The sequence below is a fragment of the Hemicordylus capensis genome, chromosome 5 (genome assembly GCF_027244095.1).
Source record: "Hemicordylus capensis ecotype Gifberg chromosome 5, rHemCap1.1.pri, whole genome shotgun sequence".
NCBI classification, from domain to species: domain Eukaryota; kingdom Metazoa; phylum Chordata; class Lepidosauria; order Squamata; family Cordylidae; genus Hemicordylus; species Hemicordylus capensis.
In genome coordinates, this window is record NC_069661.1 from 212,380,196 (window position 1) to 212,398,384 (window position 18,189).

An 18,189-nucleotide genomic window follows, 5' to 3' on the forward strand; every position below is an offset into this window, starting at 1 on the left:
CTCCCAACAGTGATCTCAGAAAGCCCGATTGGACTTTTTCTAAAGCTTGTAAGTCTTTTGTCGGTCTAACCTGAATCCCATATAGCAGCTGAGGTATCACTTTAGCCTGAAAGGCTTTATTTGCTGCCGGAATGTAGCCACCACCTTGTGCCCAGAAAAATTTCCTAATTGCCATAGAAGATCGGGTGGCATTCAATTTAGCGGCACTGGTGTGCATAGAAGTACCCCCATTGGACTGAAACACCACCCCCAGGTATCTGTAAGACTTCACCTGCTCTACTCTGGCTCCACCTATGGACCATCTAAAGATCCGCTGCTTCTTTGCAAATCTCACAATTTTAGTTTTGGTATAGTTAATTTCCAAAAATTCCTCATTGCAGAGCAGACTCAAGCATTCTAGCACTCTTTTTAGACCAACTCTGATCTGTGACAATAAGACTGTGTCATCTGCATACATGAGGATAGGTAAACACCTATCCCCTATCTTTGGCGCGTGAGTTTCAACTTGCCGTAGGTGGGTGATTAGGCCATTTACGTAGAAATTGAAAAGAGCTGATGATGCTAATATGCATCCCTGCCGGACCCCCCTTCCCACAGGGATCTCTCTGGATAATTGGCCATTATGGTGGCATTTTACTCTCAGACTCGTGTTCTCATAGAGTTTATATATTAGAGTTAGCAATCTCTTGTCAGTAGAGGAGTTTGCAAGTTTCTCCCACAGAGCATCCCTGGATATTGAGTCAAAGGCACTCTTAAAGTCTATAAAGGTGACATATAACGGCACCTTTCTGCCCTCAACATATTTCTCTATTAAGCACTGGAGGACCAAACAGTGATCCATCACAGATCTTCCTTTTCTGAACCCCACTTGTTCTTGTTCTAAAATGTTTTCTTTCTCCATCCAATCCAACAGTTTGGAATTTAGATGTTTAGCATATAGTTACCAATTACGCTTAATAGACTTATAAACTGGCATAGCAGAACGGGTTCATGCGCCCTGCTAGTGCTATTGCTTGAACTCTGGCATTGGGCCATTCAGCATCAGATCCATCTGTCAGCAGTCCATATAAAAGGTCTGAACAACACACTGAAAGAGAGTTTAAGCAGGACACAGTCATTGTCCCATGAATGGAAGTTGCACACAGGAGTACTTCAAGACGTTTTTCAAAGATGGGGGAAACCCTGCATAGACTTATTTGCCAGCTAACTCAACGCCCAGTGCCCAGTCTACTATTCTCAGGCAGGTGTGGGAAAGAACTCAAGGGGTGAAACTCTTGCAACCACATGGTCAGGCATCTTCACCTGTATATTTCCCCCAATACTATTACTCCCAAGCGTTATCCAGAAGTTGGAGAGCGAAAGGGGGAACTGCATTCTTGTGACTTCATGGTGGCCACGCCATCACTGGTTCCCTCGCCTGCTTCATCTGGCTTCCCCTGTCCATGACATTGCTATCGCAGCAGGGGGGACAAGTTCTGCCACTCGGATGTACAGAGGTTGCGTCTAACAGCGTGGTAGATTTGGTTGTATGGCCCACAGAATTAAGGGAGGTCCTAGAGGTGAGTAGGAAGCCTTCTACTATGGCTTCATACAGAGCAAAGTGGAAGCACTTTACCAAATTTGCAAAAGCTTCAGAGATTTCTGATCCTTACAGGGCTACGGTCCAGTTCATTTTGTCTCATTTACTGTGACTAAAGAGGTCTGGCTTGTCTATGTCCTCAATTAGGGTTCATCTGGCTGCCATAAATGCCTTTTGGAACACACACACACACACGTGGTCTGCATCTCCATCGGTGTTTACCTTCTCAAAAGTCAAGCAGTTTCTGAAGGGCCTGGCTTACCTTCACCTGGATATGCCATCTATGGCCCCATCATGGGATCTGCCATGAGTCTTGTTAGCCCTCACGGATAAGCCTTTTTAACCAATGTTGACTTGCGATTTGCATCTGCTAATGCTTAAAACTATTTTTCTATTTGCCATTACATCAGCTCATAGGGAGAGAGAGTTCAGGGCTCTATGGTCTGATCCACCATATTTGATTTTCCAGAAGGAAAAAGTTTTTCTTAGAGTGGATATTTCCTTTTTGTCTAAAGTGCTCTCAAACTTTCACAGAACATTTCATTGCAAGTCTCCCCTCCCACCGCCCCAAACCCAATTTCAGCAGAAGAGCACAGATGGCATACTTTGGATGTTAGGAGGACAATTAGCCTTCTGTATTTTATTTATTTTATTAAAATATTTCTATACCACCCAAAACTTGCATCACTGAAGGATGTCATACATTGAATATGTACAACAGCCTTCAGAGACGCAAGTTTTGGGTGGTATCCTTCAGATCATCTACGGCACTATTTGTGACGAATGGTGCACCTTGTAAGGGTCACAGGGCATCAGGTCAATCAGTTTCACATGGATAATACAGACTATGAAGCTGGTTTATGAAGTGACTGGATCAGTACCTCCGACTAAGCTTAAGGCACATTCTACCAGGGCTGTTGCCACCTCAATGGCATTTGATAGGTGACTCCCATTGGACTCCATTTGTCAGGTTGCAACGTGGTCTTTGCCGACATCCTTTATAAGAGATTATGCACTGGATGTTCGAGCTCACAATGACTCTGCTTTTGAGAAATCAGTTTTGTAGACTCTGCTCCAATAAAAAAAGTTCATTGTTGCCTCTGTAACAGTTTTTCTTCCTCAGTAAAGCATTCAGTTATATTAGTTGTTACAGCTCAATCTGTTCAATTTGGATTATATGTATATCATTGCCATGGTTTGATCTTCCTGGTCTCTGGCCTCTGCTTCCCTTCTCCGAAGTTGACGGGAGCTTGAGATGCGCCCATCTATGTGATGGACAGAGACCACTCAGAAGAACTTCAGGTTGCTTACCTGTAACTGGGGTTCTTCTTGTGGTCATTTGTCCAGTCACACACCCTCCCATCTTTCCCTGCCGCAGAGCTATGTAGCTGCGGACTTCAGAACTGGGGGTGCGGGGGGTGCGGAGCATGTGACCTTTGTATAGAGGGGAGGAACCTAGTACTATAGAGGGGGGGGGGAGCTTGTGAGGTTTTCTGAATGTTTCTTCACGTGAGTGCAAAGCCCATCTGTGTGACTGGACAGATGACCACTAGAAGTACCCCAGTTACAGGTAAGAAATCTGAAGTTTCCTGGCATGAGAACAAGATTGAGACAGCTGTGGGGCACACGTGAAAGATTTTGGAATGAAGTAATAGTTTTGTGTTGCATACTAACTCAAACTCTGGTTTATTCAAACCACAGTCATTTAAAAATAAACAATGATCTGAAACCATAAAAGGCCTTTCAAGTGAATCTGATGCTTCTTTCTTTCCTTCCTCCCTCCCCACCCCCACCCGCCAACACCATGCATGAATACTCTGAGACAAGCATAAAGTAGCAGTTGTGGGGACAAGATATAAGAGAGGCATGTGCAGCACGGGAGAAACTTGGCACACTGTCCCTATATTGGAGTCCAATTCCTAACCCATCCATGTACTGGTATATATGATGCCCTAGATGGGTTAGCCAGGATTTTGACCTGGTGAAGGAGTGGCAGACTGGACAAGCAGTTGGGAGGCCAGATTCCTTCCAACGTTGTCATGGGAAGCTTATCAGAGGTGCATCAGAGCACTGGGATGACATCTCATTTACCATTGGGAAGAGGTGCCTCCAAGATGCTGTACAACTCTTTTGATTACCTCACCCCTCCCTATGTGAGATTGGAAGTATAAGGCAAAACACAATTTTTTACCTGGTAGGAGTGTCTCATGAGAAATGAGTAAGATACCTGTAGCCATGGAGGGGCGAGCTAGATTCATCCCATGGACCAATAGTTGGCCATTGCTTGGCTGGATGACCTGCAGGGTCTCTTCTAACTGTGCAGTTCTAAATTTTTGTTAATGTAGCAAAGGAATAATTGCACTGGAATTGCATGAGCAGTCATTCCTCTCATTGGCTATGAAAGACAACCAAAATATAAACTATTCCATAACTAATAGTAGGATGGTCGCAGCTGCACTATGGTACTCATTTGCTGGATCTTCTTTGTAAATGATATAGTATTATATACAGTAGGTATTGTATCTTACTCCTGCTTTATTTACTTTAAAAGCTCTTGCTTAATCAATTTAGTAGGGGGAGGATTTTCAGTTATGTATAATCCTATTATTATGTTTAACCTCTAACAGCTTGTGCTTTTATTACCAGTGTATATTACTGTACATTCCTATGCATGTTTATTTCCATTGTGTCAAATGGGGCTTGCTCCCTGCTCCATGTGTTTAGGATTGCAGTCTTGGTAGGCTACTTTTCATTCCTGATTAAATCAGAGTTAGAGGTTTCTGTGTCACCCTTTCAGAAGTTAAGAGATATGAGGTTGTTCAGGGAGAAGTGTGTACCAGGCAGCCTCTTAGAAGCAGTATGTAAATCAGTTCACTAGATCTCCTGCAACCTTATTTTAATGGCTTGTGTCTTCTCAGGATGACCGCTTGAAGGAACCATTGCAAAAACTGAAGTTGGCTGTCAGCAGTGTCATGCCTGAACAAATATTCAAATATCAGGAGGACTGCCAGGCACACAGTCAGGCCAGGAATGCCAAGTATGTACTTAAGCCAAGTGGGATGTATTTGGCTAACATGAAATAAGGCAGGGTTATGAAAATGCAGGCACTCTATCCAGCGAATATGCACTTATTGCTTTCTACTAACTGAACAGCATTCTGGATTTAAGAAATAAGAGAAAATGCAGTAACAAAGAGCTATAGGAGATGGAGGGTGGGGAGAAGGAGACAGATGTATTTTGTAGTCTTGAATAGCTTTCATAGTTTCTTATAGTGTTTCACATAACAGACTTGAAATTGACTGAGCACCACCTTCAGCATACTACTTGCTGTTGCTTTCTTTCAGTCATCCTGTAAGATAGGCTTGAACCCAAAACGTTTTGGAGGCCATTATAGAGGCCTCTGAAACATTTCGACCACTGGGCCATTTTGGCGTTCCAGTGGTGAGGGTGTTCCCTTAAGGGCGGGAGAGGGAGCTGCACGCGATGGGCACACGCGTGCCTGGTATTTCCGGGCGATGAGGGCAATGGGGTGGCAGGGAGGTACGCTGCTGCCCCGAGGGGCTTTGCTACAACGGAGTGCCGGCGGGGGAAATGTGGCGGGAGGGGTAAGTGCACCCTCCTCTGTCCTTAAGGGAACACCCCTGCCGCCTCCAGAACGGTTCCAGGCACATCCCTCCTGTAAGAATTGTTAGAGTGGAAAATAGGTAGGAGTATAAAGTGGCAGAAGCTAGGGAAATTTGTTTATACAGTATATTTTTCTGCTCTTTGGTATCGGCTACAATTTCAAAAATGTAGGAATGTTGCATAATTCTGGGTAGAAAGGAGGACATAGCTTACACATGATTGTATGCATAACTAGAAGTCCAGTTCCTCCTCCTGTGGTCTCTGTGCAGTTGTACATCTAACTTCTGTGCTTGCTCAGAATAAATTCTGGGAGGACATTCCAGAGCTCTTATCGGGGAGCTGGCACTACTATTTCTACTATTTATATACTGCTTTTCAACAAAGGTTCTCAAAAAGACTTACATAGAAAAAATAAGATGGTCCCCTGTCCCCAAAGGGCTGACAATCCAAAAAGAAACACAAGGCAGATACAAGCAACAGCCACTGGAGGAATGCTGTGCTGGGGTTGGGTAGGGACAGTGGCTGTCCCCCTGCTAAATATAAGAGAGCCACCACTTTAAAAGGTGCCTCTGCTCAGCAGGGGTTATATTTCGGGCATTCATGCCTCTTCCATTTGAAAGGAGATTTTGAGTATCTGTCGATGCTTGAGGCTTGGGATGAGTGTTCTGCCCTAACACAACAGTCAGAAAATTATTTTAATTGAGTTTATATTCATGGCAAGCTGCAGCAACCTTGTCTGCACTCTTCTTTCAGTTTTTAGCTTTGTAGGGTGGGTGTGTGCACGCACATACACGCACGTTGGTTCGTTTCTGTGTTCATGTAGGCATGTGGCCTTTGGCATCACTAGCACATTTTAAATGTGTTGCAGTTGGCAGAAAAGGTCCATACCATAGATGGGTATGACTATTGCTTAATCTACCTTGGAGAAGGCCCTCGTACCCACATTGCCGAGTTCACTAAACAAGTACATTGCAACCACTGTTCTAGGGTTATCACCACCTCCCGGGGGGAAAGTGCTTACAATCTCTATTTTAGATCACCCTGTATTTCTTGTTATGAGCTAGTGAGGCAACATGTTCTAATTCTAACCAAGGGCCTTTTAACTAGAAGCATGGCTGCAACCTCTGTGTTTTCAGGAAGTATTTCTCTTGCTGATAAGTTAAAGCTGCTTTGTGGTCAGTGCCATCCACATTTGTGAAACATTATGCAGTGGATGCCCAGTCATGTGTAGATGCAAGTGGTGATGGCATGGTCTTGTACGCCTTTATTTTCTTGAGGACACTACCATCTACTTCCAGATGTGTCAGCTAGTCAGTTATCCATATGTGGGACTACATTGAGACCATGAAGAAAAGCAGGTTGCTTACTTTTTGCTCAGCCCATTGTCCTTGCTCACTGCAAGGTTCTCTTACACCTGCCTGTTGGTATTCTTCATGACAGCTTCAAATCACCTGAGTGAGAGGATGTTTACTCTCAGGGCAGAGTTAAAATTGAAGGTGGAGGACAAATGCCCCTGGTCTCCTGCGGGAAGGGGGTCCAGTCTGGGTGACAGCTTGTTCTTTGTTCTCCCCCTCACAGAGGAGAAGGTAGGAGTGTGGGGACAGGGACTGATTTTCACTTTTTGTCCCAGAGCCCATTCCAACCTTGCTGTGCCATTGCTCACTCTCTTGCTCAAGGAATGTACATATACTCTAAATTTCCTTTTGAGTTGAGGGTGGGTGTCCCAAGTGCCAGCTTCTTGTCTAGAACTCTACAGTGATCCTGGAATTCATTCTGTGCAGGGCATGGAACCCATTTATGGGACTGCATGAGTACACCATTTGCAGGTAAGTAACGTATTTATACTTTGGGCATCTAATGATAGGAAGTGAGTGTGCCTCTGCACCTGCTTTTGCCAGTAAAGTAACTCTTCTTTTTGCTCTAGATTGCAAGCTGAAGACGAACGAGACAAGAATGGCTCTGAGGAGGAGGATGATGAGAAGCCAGGAAAGAGGATTGCAGGACCAAGAAAAAAATTCCACTGGGATGAGAACGTGAGGTGTGATATGTTACTTGTTTAACCACTAGAATAAGAGTTTGGTTTTTTAGGGTTTTTTTTAAGTAGTATGTGGGGATATTGCTGCAGCACAACCTTGCAAAACCTACCTCAGACCTTTTCTACCAGTGAAATGAGTGCTAGCAAGTAAATTGTGTAACCTTTCCCCACTGCAAGCTTACAGAATAGCTTTGGATGTACAGTAATTACACATCTAAGTCTTTATAGTTAATGCAGGACAACTTTTTAATAGAAGAAAACTGCATGAAAACATACTATGCCTTAATATTATTCTTGGAAGAAAGGCAATATAGAAATCAAATCAAATATTAAAAATTGTATTAATGTTTGCTAGTAGGACTAATATCATGAACCCTATCTTGCAAACTAACATGGTGACTGTTTTTCTCCTCCAGAATACCTTCCAAGTGTTATGCAGTGTCTCATTATACACCAACCTCTCCCATCAAGTAGTGCATCTTGACTTTGGCTATGCCAGCAGCCAAATCTCAGAACCAGTAGCTTTTCTTTGGACCATGTTAAGCTGTGCTGCCTCTTATGCTTCTTAGATATGCTTGTACTAAGCAGTAGCTTAGATGTTGGCAGTATATGGTTTTCCCTAACTATTTAACTTAATTGACTCCTGTCCCTGTGGTCACAGGAGGGAAATGAGAAGATACAGACTGCTTTGTTGCTTGGCAGAATATGGGAATTGTAACTTTCTGCATTTTTATGTATGTATTCTCTGTTGCCTCTGGCTTCCCTGCTATGTGTGAAGCAACACTGCAAATTGGGGAGAAGCCTCTAATACTGTGATTATCTGTCTACTGCTATGATAAGGTCATCTTCTCTGTATCCATTTGTATTTACAAAGTCTGTACTGATTAGCACCCAAGCCAATGGTCTTTACTGGCTGCCACCCCTTCACTTCCATCACATTTAGTGACCTAGTGCTTTCGCAGTCTTTCCATTTGCTTACTCTCATTTCTTAAATTAATTTCCAAGGTAACCCAAAGAAAAATTTGCTTAATGGATTCTGGACCATGTGGAAATTGGATCTAATCATTGTGGGGTTCTTACCCTTGAAATAGAAATCCTGATCAATGAAAACATTTCATCTCTGAGAAACTGAAATCTCAACAATGTGTATACAGGTGAAACTTGGAAAATTAGAATATCGTGCAAAAGTCCATTAATTTCAGTAATGCAAATTAAAAGGTGAAACTGATATATGAGACAGACGCATTACATGCAAAGCGAGAGAAGTCAAGCCTTAATTTGTTATAATTGTGATGATCATGGCGTACAGCTCATGAAAACCCCAAATCCACAATCCCAGAAAATTAGAATATTACATGGAACCAAGAAGACAAGGATTGAAGAATAGAACAATATCGGACCTCTGAAAAGTATAAGCATGCATATGTATTCAGTACTTGGTTTGGGCCCCTTTTGCAGCAATTACTGCCTCAATGTGGCGTGGCATGGATGCTATCAGCCTGTGGCACTGATGAGGTATTATGGAAGACCAGGATGCTTCATTAGCGGCCTTCAGCAATTCTGCATTGTTTGGTCTCATGTCTCTCATCCTTCTCTTGGCAATGCCCCATAGATTCTCTATGGGGTCAGGTCAGGCGAGTTTGCTGGCCAATCAAGCACAGTACACTGTATACTTTTCAGAGGTCCGATATTGTTCTATTCTTCAATCCTTGTCTTCTTGGTTCCATGTAATATTCTAATTTTCTGAGATTGTGGATTTGGGGTTTTCATGAGCTGTACGCCATGATCATCACAATTATAACAAAGTAAGGCTTGACTTATCTCGCTTTGCATGTAATGCGTCTGTCTCATATATCAGTTTCACCTTTTAATTTGCATTACTAAAATTAATGGACTTTTGCACGATATTCTAATTTTCCAAGTTTCACCTGTATAATGTAGAATAGGATGAAACAGTAATCTATAAGCTATAGTTTTATAACCCTCTCTAAGGGAGAGAGAACTGAGTTGAAGCACATCAGATAAAGCTGGTAATAGGATGGCTTCTAGGCATGGAAGACGCACAGAGTTAACTTAGACACTGTTAATGTTGAGTGCTGTTGATTTTAAAACATGTTGGGTCTTTTTCAACAGGGCTTTGCTGTGCAATCTTGTCAAGATAAAACTGGGATGTTATGAGCTGGAGCCAAATAAAAGCCAGTCTGCAGAAGATTACCTCAAGACCTTTATGGAGACAGAGGTGAAGCCACTTTGGCCAAAAGGCTGGATGCAAGCTAGGTATGGTTCCTGCTTAGATTCAAATAATGCTTATTCAAACTTCAATACAACTTAGGCTGAATTACATGGGCATTTCTAAGCTAGCCATGGAAACTACAGTATCTTCAAAAAGTCTTTTTGTGCCCTGGTTCCTGGATACTTTACAGTTCCAAAGCAACATATATGAAATACCTAGTCAAACCAGAGTAAAACTGCATCTTTAAGAGCTTCAGTCTGGCCAAAAAGAGTCAGCGCAAGTGAAAAGATGAGTTTTGGAAGCAGCTCTTGAGAAGGCATGGCTCAGTCTAGGGGAGGCAGCAAACTTTTGTTTTTCTTTCCTAAAGAAGCAAGCAAACAAATTAAATAAATAAACACAACAATGAGGTGGCAGGGACAAGGTAAGTTTGTTAGGGCTAGAGTTTTCTAGGGTTTGATTTTTGGCTGGCTAGGAGTTTGTTTTTTGACAGGACAGTTTCAGTTGTGCCTAGAGAGACAGTGGGAGGGGATTAGCTGCAGATGAGTAACATGGCTTGTGGGTGGGGCCACACTCCTGAGGCAGCTCAGTTTGGAAGCAACTTTTGAGAAGACAAGGCTCAGACCAGGGGAACTTTGCTACCCAGAGCTTTGAGAACAGGACTTTGATAACAAATATCAAAAGAGTTTTGTGTGGAGTTTAGCAGAGAAATATGTGGGGAGATGCACAAGCGGGGGCCACCCTTTATCACATCCAGAATGAGGAGAAGATGAATACTACCCCACTTTTGTAATTTTATTGAAGGATAGCGCTTGAAACCTTTAATTAGCTGACAACTGCAGCAAAGACTTGGCTTTCAAGTAAACAAGCTCTATATATCCTAAACAGCCAGTAAAACTAGTTGTAAAGGTAGAATGCCTGGGGTGGGGGGTGGGGATGCTTCCCAGTATATTGCACAGAGTGTTGCATGTATGACTATCTGCCTGAGGGGCAGAAATTCTAAATGTGTGCTTGGTGCAAAGAGCTCCTGGCTCTCAGGAAACAACTTCATTCCCTCGAAGCCAAAGTGGCTGACCTGGAGAAGCACAGGGAGACAGCGTGTAATGTGGATGAAAGGCTCAGGGATCTGACAGAGGCATCCCACATCCAGCCGAACAGCTCCTCTGCTGTCATGGAGTACAAAAAGGACGGGCTCCAGTTGAACCAAGATGGAACCAGACTGCTGGTGCTTAAGATCAAAAAGGTCGCAGAGAAGCTTTTAAATGACACCTGGGGGATTGTCGACGGCAACTGGGTGGTATCTGGTTTGGCAAGCAAAATCCCCCAAGGTGTGAAGGTGCAAACATTTCAGATAAACCAGAAGGAGACAGAGTAGAATCACAAGTAGAACAGACGGGATCACATGACATCCGGTCAAAAAGGTCAAATGGTGGTACAGGAGATAGCACATGCCAACGCCAGGTAAGAGACTCTGTGTATAGGTTTTTATACCAATGTCAGAAGCCTCCAATCCAAGATAGGTCTGCTGGAGTGCTCGGTTGCTAATGAGCATAACGGAAAGCTGGTGGAACAGTGAGAATCAGCAGGATTCTGTTTCTAGATAGAGACTCTACAGAAAGGACAGGGAGAGTAGGATTGGGGGTGGATTAGCACTGTATATTAAAGAAGGGATAGAACCGTACAAGCTAGAAAATCTAGGAGGATCAGCATCCTCCACAGAATCATTATGCGTATATGAGGACTGAAAGGAAATGTGTTACTAAAGATGTACTATCTCCCTCTGGATCAAAACACTGAGAGTGACCTGAAGTTGGAGAAGCAAATCAGAGAGATGTCAGAGAGACAGAGCTGTAATAATGGGTGACTTCAACTACCCTTACAAATTCACGTATTGACAGGCCAAATTTCTAAACATACTAAATGATTGTGCCTTAGAACAGTTGGTCACAGAACCAACCAGAGAAAAGGCAATCTTAGACTTAATCCTGAGTGGTACCCAGGACTTGGTGTGAGATGTTGAAGTTGTAGAACCATTGGGGAACAATTACCATAGTGTGATCCAATTCAGCTTATATGTGAGTGGAGCAATCAAGTCCAACACAGATGCATTGGACTTCAGAAGAGGCAGCTTCTCAAAAATGAGGGGACTGGTAAAAAGGAAGCTGAAAGGGAAGGTCAAGAGGGTCAAATCACTTCAGAAAGTATGGAACTTATTTAAACCCAGAGTACTAGAAGCACAGTTGGAATGTATACCAAGAAGGAGGAAAGGTACCAAGAGGCCGCCAGCATGGCTAACAAGTAGAGTCAGGGAAGCTATAAAAGGGAAGCAAACTTCCTTCAGAAAATGGAAGTTCTGCCCAAATGAAGAGAACAAAGGAACACAAACTCTGGCAAAAGATATGCAAGGAGACAATAAGGGATGCAAAAAGAGTCTGAGGAGCATACAGCTAGAAGTGTCAAGGGGAATATATAGCAGAAGCAGAAGAGAGACGATTGGACCCTTACATGATGAGGGTGTGAAAGGGATTATTAAGGAAGATGAGATTGTAGAGAAACTGAATGAGTTATTTGTATCTGTCTTCATGGCAGAGGATACTAACCATATATCCGCTCCAGAACACAGCTTCTCAGGCTTGGAGGCTGAAGAACTGGGCCTATTTGAGGTAATGGGAGAGGATGTTCTAAACTGTCTTGGAAAACTAAAAATTAACAAATTGCCAGGGCCAGATGGCATCCACATAAGAGTTCTGAAGGAACTTGGATGTGAAATTGCTGATCTAGCAAAAATATGTAACTTCTCCCTACAATTGGGCTCTGTACCAGAGGACTGGAAAGTAGCCAATGTGACTCCGTTTTTCAAAAAGAGATCCGGCAGGGTCTGGGAAATTACAGGCTGGTTATCTTAATTTTGGTGCCGGGTAAATTGATGAAAAGCATACTTAAGGACAAAATTGTTAAACACGTAGAAGAAAAGACCTTGCTAAAGGAGAACCAGCATGGTTTCTGCAAGGGAAAGTCTTGCCTCACTAACCTTTTGGAGTTCTTTGAGTGTGTCAACAGGCATGTGGATAAAGGTGATCCAGTTGACATAGTATACTTGGACTTCCAAAAAGCTTTTGACAGAGTTGTCCACCAAAAGCTCTTGAGCAATCATAACAACCATGGGATAAGGCGACAGGTTAATGTGTGGATTGCTAACTGGCTGAAGGACAGGAAATGGTAGGAATAAACGGACAGTTTTCTCAATGGAGGGAAATAAGAAGTGGGGTTCCCCAGAGATCTGTACTGGGATCAGTGCTCTTTAACTTGTTCATAAATGATCTAGAAGTTGGGGTAAGCAGTGAAGTGTCCAGATTCACATATCACACTAAACTATTAAGGGTAGTGAAATCCACAAAACTGGGTGAGTGGGCAACAAAATGGCAAATGTGGTTGAATGTAAGCAAGTGTAAAGTGGTGCATATTGGGGCAAAAAACCCCAACTTCACATATATACTGATGAGGTCTGAGCTGTCAGTGACTGGCCAGGAGAGAGATCTTGGGGCCGGGGTGGACAGCTAATTGAAAGTGTCTCTGTGTCATCTCAGCAGCTGTGAAAAAGGCTAATTCCATTCTAGGGATCATTAGGGAGGGGATTGAAAATAAAAATGCTAATGTTATAATGCCCTTATACAAATCTATGGTGTGGCTGCTTTTGGAGCACTGTGTACAGTTCTGGTCAATGTATCTTAAGGAGGACATTGTAGAACTTGAAAAGGTGCAGAAGAGAGAAGTCAAGACGATCAGGGGCCTGGAGCACCTTCCTTATGAGGCAAGGCTACAGCATTTGGGGCTTTTTAGTTTGAAAAAGAGGCAACTATGGGGAGACATAAGAGAGGTGTATAAAATTATGCATGGAGTAGAGAGAGTGGACAGATTTTTTTCTCGCTTTCACAACACTAGAACCAGGGTTCATTCCATGAAACTGAAAACCATATGATGCAATATAGTCCTGCACCATAACATCTGCTTGCCTACTTGAGGACTTGAAGCAAAGTACTTCTAATGAAGTTTTTCAGGTGGTCCCCTAGTGGCAGAGCATCTTGTCTTTCAAAAAGAATTTTTTGTTTGCTTAAAATCTAGGATCCAATCAAGGATGAAGATAGATATGCAGAGAAGGAGGGCAAAGGTAATAAAAGTGTGAGCCTGGTAATAGCTCTTCTAAAAATAGCCTTTCCCCAAAAAACTGTTGGAAACATTTCTTTAAAAGTAGAAATCAATTCAGATATAGGGAAAGGAAGTAGCTCTAGAAGTCAATTTGGAACAATTGCTTAAGACATAATGGTAATCATTTGATCTCCAAGGGGATCCATGGTCCCTCACAACTGGGTTACGCACATGTGCAAAAGCCTCCACGGATGAATCACAAACTCCTTGCAGCACTCTTGGTATTACAAAGGAGCAAGACGAGACTCTGTGGGTGGCTGGCATTGCTTTTCAAGGTCAAAGAACTGGCAGGACAGCCAGAAGGGGAAACAGCAATTAAGTTTCTGATTTCCCTTCCCTTGCAATGGCCTGCTGACTTGTCAGCATTACTTCTTCTATTCCCCAGCACCGCTGGAATAGCTGCCCCATAATCAGTGGATACACCCCGTCTCCCCATCTCCAGACAGACCCAGACATATTAAAAACCAGCTCACCCAGCATTATAAACAGAAGCTGGGTTAAAATAGCCACCCACATTCACACACCATGAGGGATCCTGCGGCAAACATCCTGGCCCACGCCCTCGTTATCCCCCGAAGTGGCTTCTCCAAAGGGGTGAGCCCGCCGCCACAGGCAGCCTTCTTATAAAGGCCCAGAGCTGGGCAGCTGACCCCAGGAACTGCTGAGTGACCCACCCCTGGCCCCAGTCCTTCACACACTTCCCACAGATATTACCCAGAGGCAGCAGGCTGCAGTTTCACAGGAGAAGCGGAAGCAGGCAGGTAGTAGCAGAAGGAGCCAACAGCACACACTCAGTCTCTCAACCCCAAGGTTATAACCAGTACCTTGTATTTTGCCCAGAAATTTATCAGCAGTCAGTGTAGCTGTTTTTCAGGATTTCCTCCAAGATGACCCAGAGAACAACCTGGCTGCCGCATTCTGTACCAAATGCAGTTTCCAGGCTATGTACAAAGGCAATCCCACACTGCCTTTATCCCAGGAAGGCCAACACAAATGCGTGTTCTTCATGTAAATTAACTAAATTGGTTTTAAAACAGCACATTCAACTGATTTAGTTGTACATTGATACAGTCACGGTAGCTATGGCTGTTCGAGTTGTTGTTTTCAATAAAGCCAGCTCGAGAGTTTGAAGTAACAAATATCTCTATATATAATTCGTCTGGGTGTGCCTTTAGAATGTGCATCCCGGAGCCCAGCTGATTGGCTGGGCGGCAGAGGCACCTGATAGGCTGGAGGCCGGGCCGCACCAAATGGCAGCATAGTGGCAGGACCCGGCAGCAGCGAGGCAGTGGAGAGGCCAGGCCACGCCAAATGGCAGGCCCGGCCATGGCGAGGCAGAGCTGCTGGACCAGGCAGCAGAGAGGCCAGGCTGCAGCAAAAAGGAGGAGAAGCCGCGTCCGCCTGGGGCAGGGGAGGTGGGGGGGAGGGCAGGAGAGAGACTGGGGTAGGGGAGGTGGGCGGAGGGGGGGATCCGCCGGCCCCAAAGAGCACACAGATGCTCTGTGCGGGGTCAGCTAGTTACAAAGAATTAGATGGTAAATCAGCTATTCAATATTAATGTGTGTATTGTTACGGGATCTGGATTCCAGATCTGATGGTGTACCCCATCCCCAGTTTGGTTTACACCCCACTGGAGTGTTTGGTATGGCTGACATGTATTTCTGAGGAAATAGTCCAGGAATAAGCAGTGGTTTAGAACTGGAGTTTGGAATAACCTAGGAAGCCCTAAATAGGGGGGAAACATGGCAAATGTGTTTTACTCTGAGGAATATGAAATAGACTCTCTGATCAATCTCATCAAAAGATTTCTCAATTGAGATTTTCAGTCACTCCACAAATGTGGTCACCTGTGTAAATTTTAGTAGCCAGTGTTTCAGTGATCACAGTGCCTACCAGTGTCGGTTCCTGCACAAAACTGAACTCAGCCAGTTTTGTTCTGTTCCTTTTAGTTTTGGCCTCACTCAGATCCTGCTGTTTTCAAAGACATCCATTCTCTTCCCACCCACCATATCTAATAGAGCTAGCAACATCCCTGTGCAACCTTGGGAATGTTTTAATTTTTCAAAAGTAATACTAACCACTGTCAGTGAAGTGGATGCATTTAAAAAGGAGCTGTTCCTGTTTATTCCCTCTTCAAAACATACTGAAAACTTCAAAGAGCTGGGTTCAGCCACATTTTGAATGAGTGGATTTACTTATTATCTTAAATGTTATAGACCAATTAAATTCTACACATCCTCATTTTACCTGTGTACATGGTGAAAGTAGTCCGTCTAAAGGCTTGAAAGCTCAGATTGGTCCTGACTGGCATGCAGGCCTTCTGATAAAAAGGAATGTCCAATCATGGGAATCTCGTTGGGTCAGAGAGTCAGTGTTCAAATACTAACCCTTGCTTGCATGAGTGAGCCAATGTCCCAATATGACTTCTGAGGACAAAGTTATGCAATTTAAAGAGAATAATCCATACAGTGAACAGGAAAGTCCCTATGGAAAGGTTTAAGACCCAATTGGAGTACTCTGCTACCTGGGCCATTGACCCAGAGGGACAGAAACATCATGTAGTGCCCTGGAAGGCCCAGGAGGAGCCTAGTCCAATTTGTTTTAGAACAAATATCTATGGAACTATCTGCCACTGGAAAACTTAAGCCAGCTGAAGGAAAGGAAATAGAGGGTGCTGCTGATCCATTGTGGTGGGTTTTCCAGCTTCAGGAGATGCTCACCATTGCAGAGTGATGGCAGACACAGTAGAATGTCTGTTGATGGAGGGAGTAGCCCTCCAGGAACAGCTACCCCAAGTAACAAACACCATCCAACATCTGGCAGAGTCAGAGTATGTAGTACTGTAAATATACCTGGCTCTTTATGAACAGCAAGATTTGTTTCCTGCTTTGAAGAGTTTGCATTATAAAATAGACAAGACAAAGACAAACCACAGCTTAGGTAAGAGAGGATGTGAAGAATTTGCGGATGGAGACTTAGATAAATTCATGGAGATAAGTCTGTCAATGGCTACCAGTCAGGGCTATAGGCCAGCTCCAGCCTTGGAGGGAAGATACCTCTAAATACCAGTTCCAGGGGAGTAGCAGTACGAGCGAGAGCATGCCCTCTCCTCTTGCCTGTGGGCTTCTCAGAGGCATCTGGTAGGCCACTGTGTGAAGCAGGATGCTCTACATGCCCTTGGGCCTGATCCAGCAAGGCCTTTCTTATGTATGTGCCTTATGAGAAGCCTGTATATGAGAGCATCTGAAGATTTCCAGAATTGAATTTTGAATTATGAAACATTTCTGCAGGAAAAGATCTTTTGTTTTAACTGTGAACAAATTATGTTGCACAGTCCACAAAGATAGGGCCTTAACTAACCAGTCTAGGAAGATAAATGCCTGTGTACAAGCAGCTTTTGTGGATGTGCTTCCTCATCCCTATCCATATTGTGATGCCCATCCAAATCCCATTGAATTGACTGGATGCATCTTTTGATACAAATGGAGATGTGCTTCTGACTAGTTGTCCTCGATTACAGCTGGATTGGAGTCAAAGTGTACTTCTTACTTCAGACAGCAATTTCATAATGTTTTATGCACCCAGCAAAATCTAAGCTATATAAACATCTATGCAAAGCTGGTAATGCTGATCATGTTCAAGTTGTTGGTATGTTGAAACATTCAGTAGACATATTGTGTTCCTCAGGGATGGGTTCTGTGCAGTATCAAATTAGATATGGCATTTATTCCTCACAAGTGATAGTACTGAATCTATTTGAGGACAGTTTCAGAAACTTGGCAAAGACATGGTAACTAAAGCAGTCCATTTTATTTTATCAAATGTATAACTAATAGAATGTTTTGTCATGGTCTTGGATCCAGAAAAATGCTGGAATTTATCTGGCTTTCCCCACTTATTTGAAGATTTTAGAAATAAAGACAGAACATGTCCTAGCTAGTGAAAATAACACTGTATGTATTCCATGGTCCTGCTTAAACAGAAAATATCCAAGAGACTTCTCAATCATGCTGTCTGTATTGGCTACTTGCCTTCATTGAAACTAAGTGTTGCACAGTCAGATCTCAAGTTTTGCACTATTCCAGTGACCAGGATTCAGAGAATCTCTTACATATTTGAAGAATTTGTTGTTTTTTGCAAAATAAAGTTATACTGCTTGATGACCTGTAGATACCAAATTTTGCATAAACAATCCTCCCACAAAATTAAATGAATGCACTATTTTTTACACCAGAATATGCTCACTGACTTTTTTTTTTAAAAAGTATTCTTAGAAAGGGATTCTGAATACAATCTGTTGAAATCGTACAAATTTCAAACTGTTCTACTTTTTGCAAGCATGATAATGAACAAATTGTATTAGATACTTTTGAACTTTCCTAAAGCGTAATCTACACAAAATGACTTTATTGGGTCAGCGATGGACCTCATTACTAGTTGGTTATATTTTGCTATTATTTAGTTGCATGGTAGTTCCATGCATCTTAAATAACTCCTATATGGAACATGCTTGCC

General features: G+C 43.2%; 1 protein-coding gene across 3 annotated transcripts in view; it reads left to right on the top strand.

The window, feature by feature from the left end:
- UBN2 (ubinuclein 2) overlaps positions 1 to 18,189 on the top strand; it is an 83,562-nt gene that overhangs the window by 34,383 nt on the left and 30,990 nt on the right. For 2 of the 3 annotated variants that reach the window (XM_053256169.1, XM_053256167.1), the window contains exons 9-12: positions 4,498 to 4,616; positions 6,985 to 7,029; positions 7,128 to 7,241; positions 9,372 to 9,515. In XM_053256169.1, coding sequence (XP_053112144.1) covers positions 4,498 to 4,616; positions 6,985 to 7,029; positions 7,128 to 7,241; positions 9,372 to 9,515 — 422 coding nt within the window. The remainder of the gene's footprint in view (positions 1 to 4,497; positions 4,617 to 6,984; positions 7,030 to 7,127; positions 7,242 to 9,371; positions 9,516 to 18,189) is intronic. The other variant, XM_053256168.1, reaches the window with a different exon arrangement.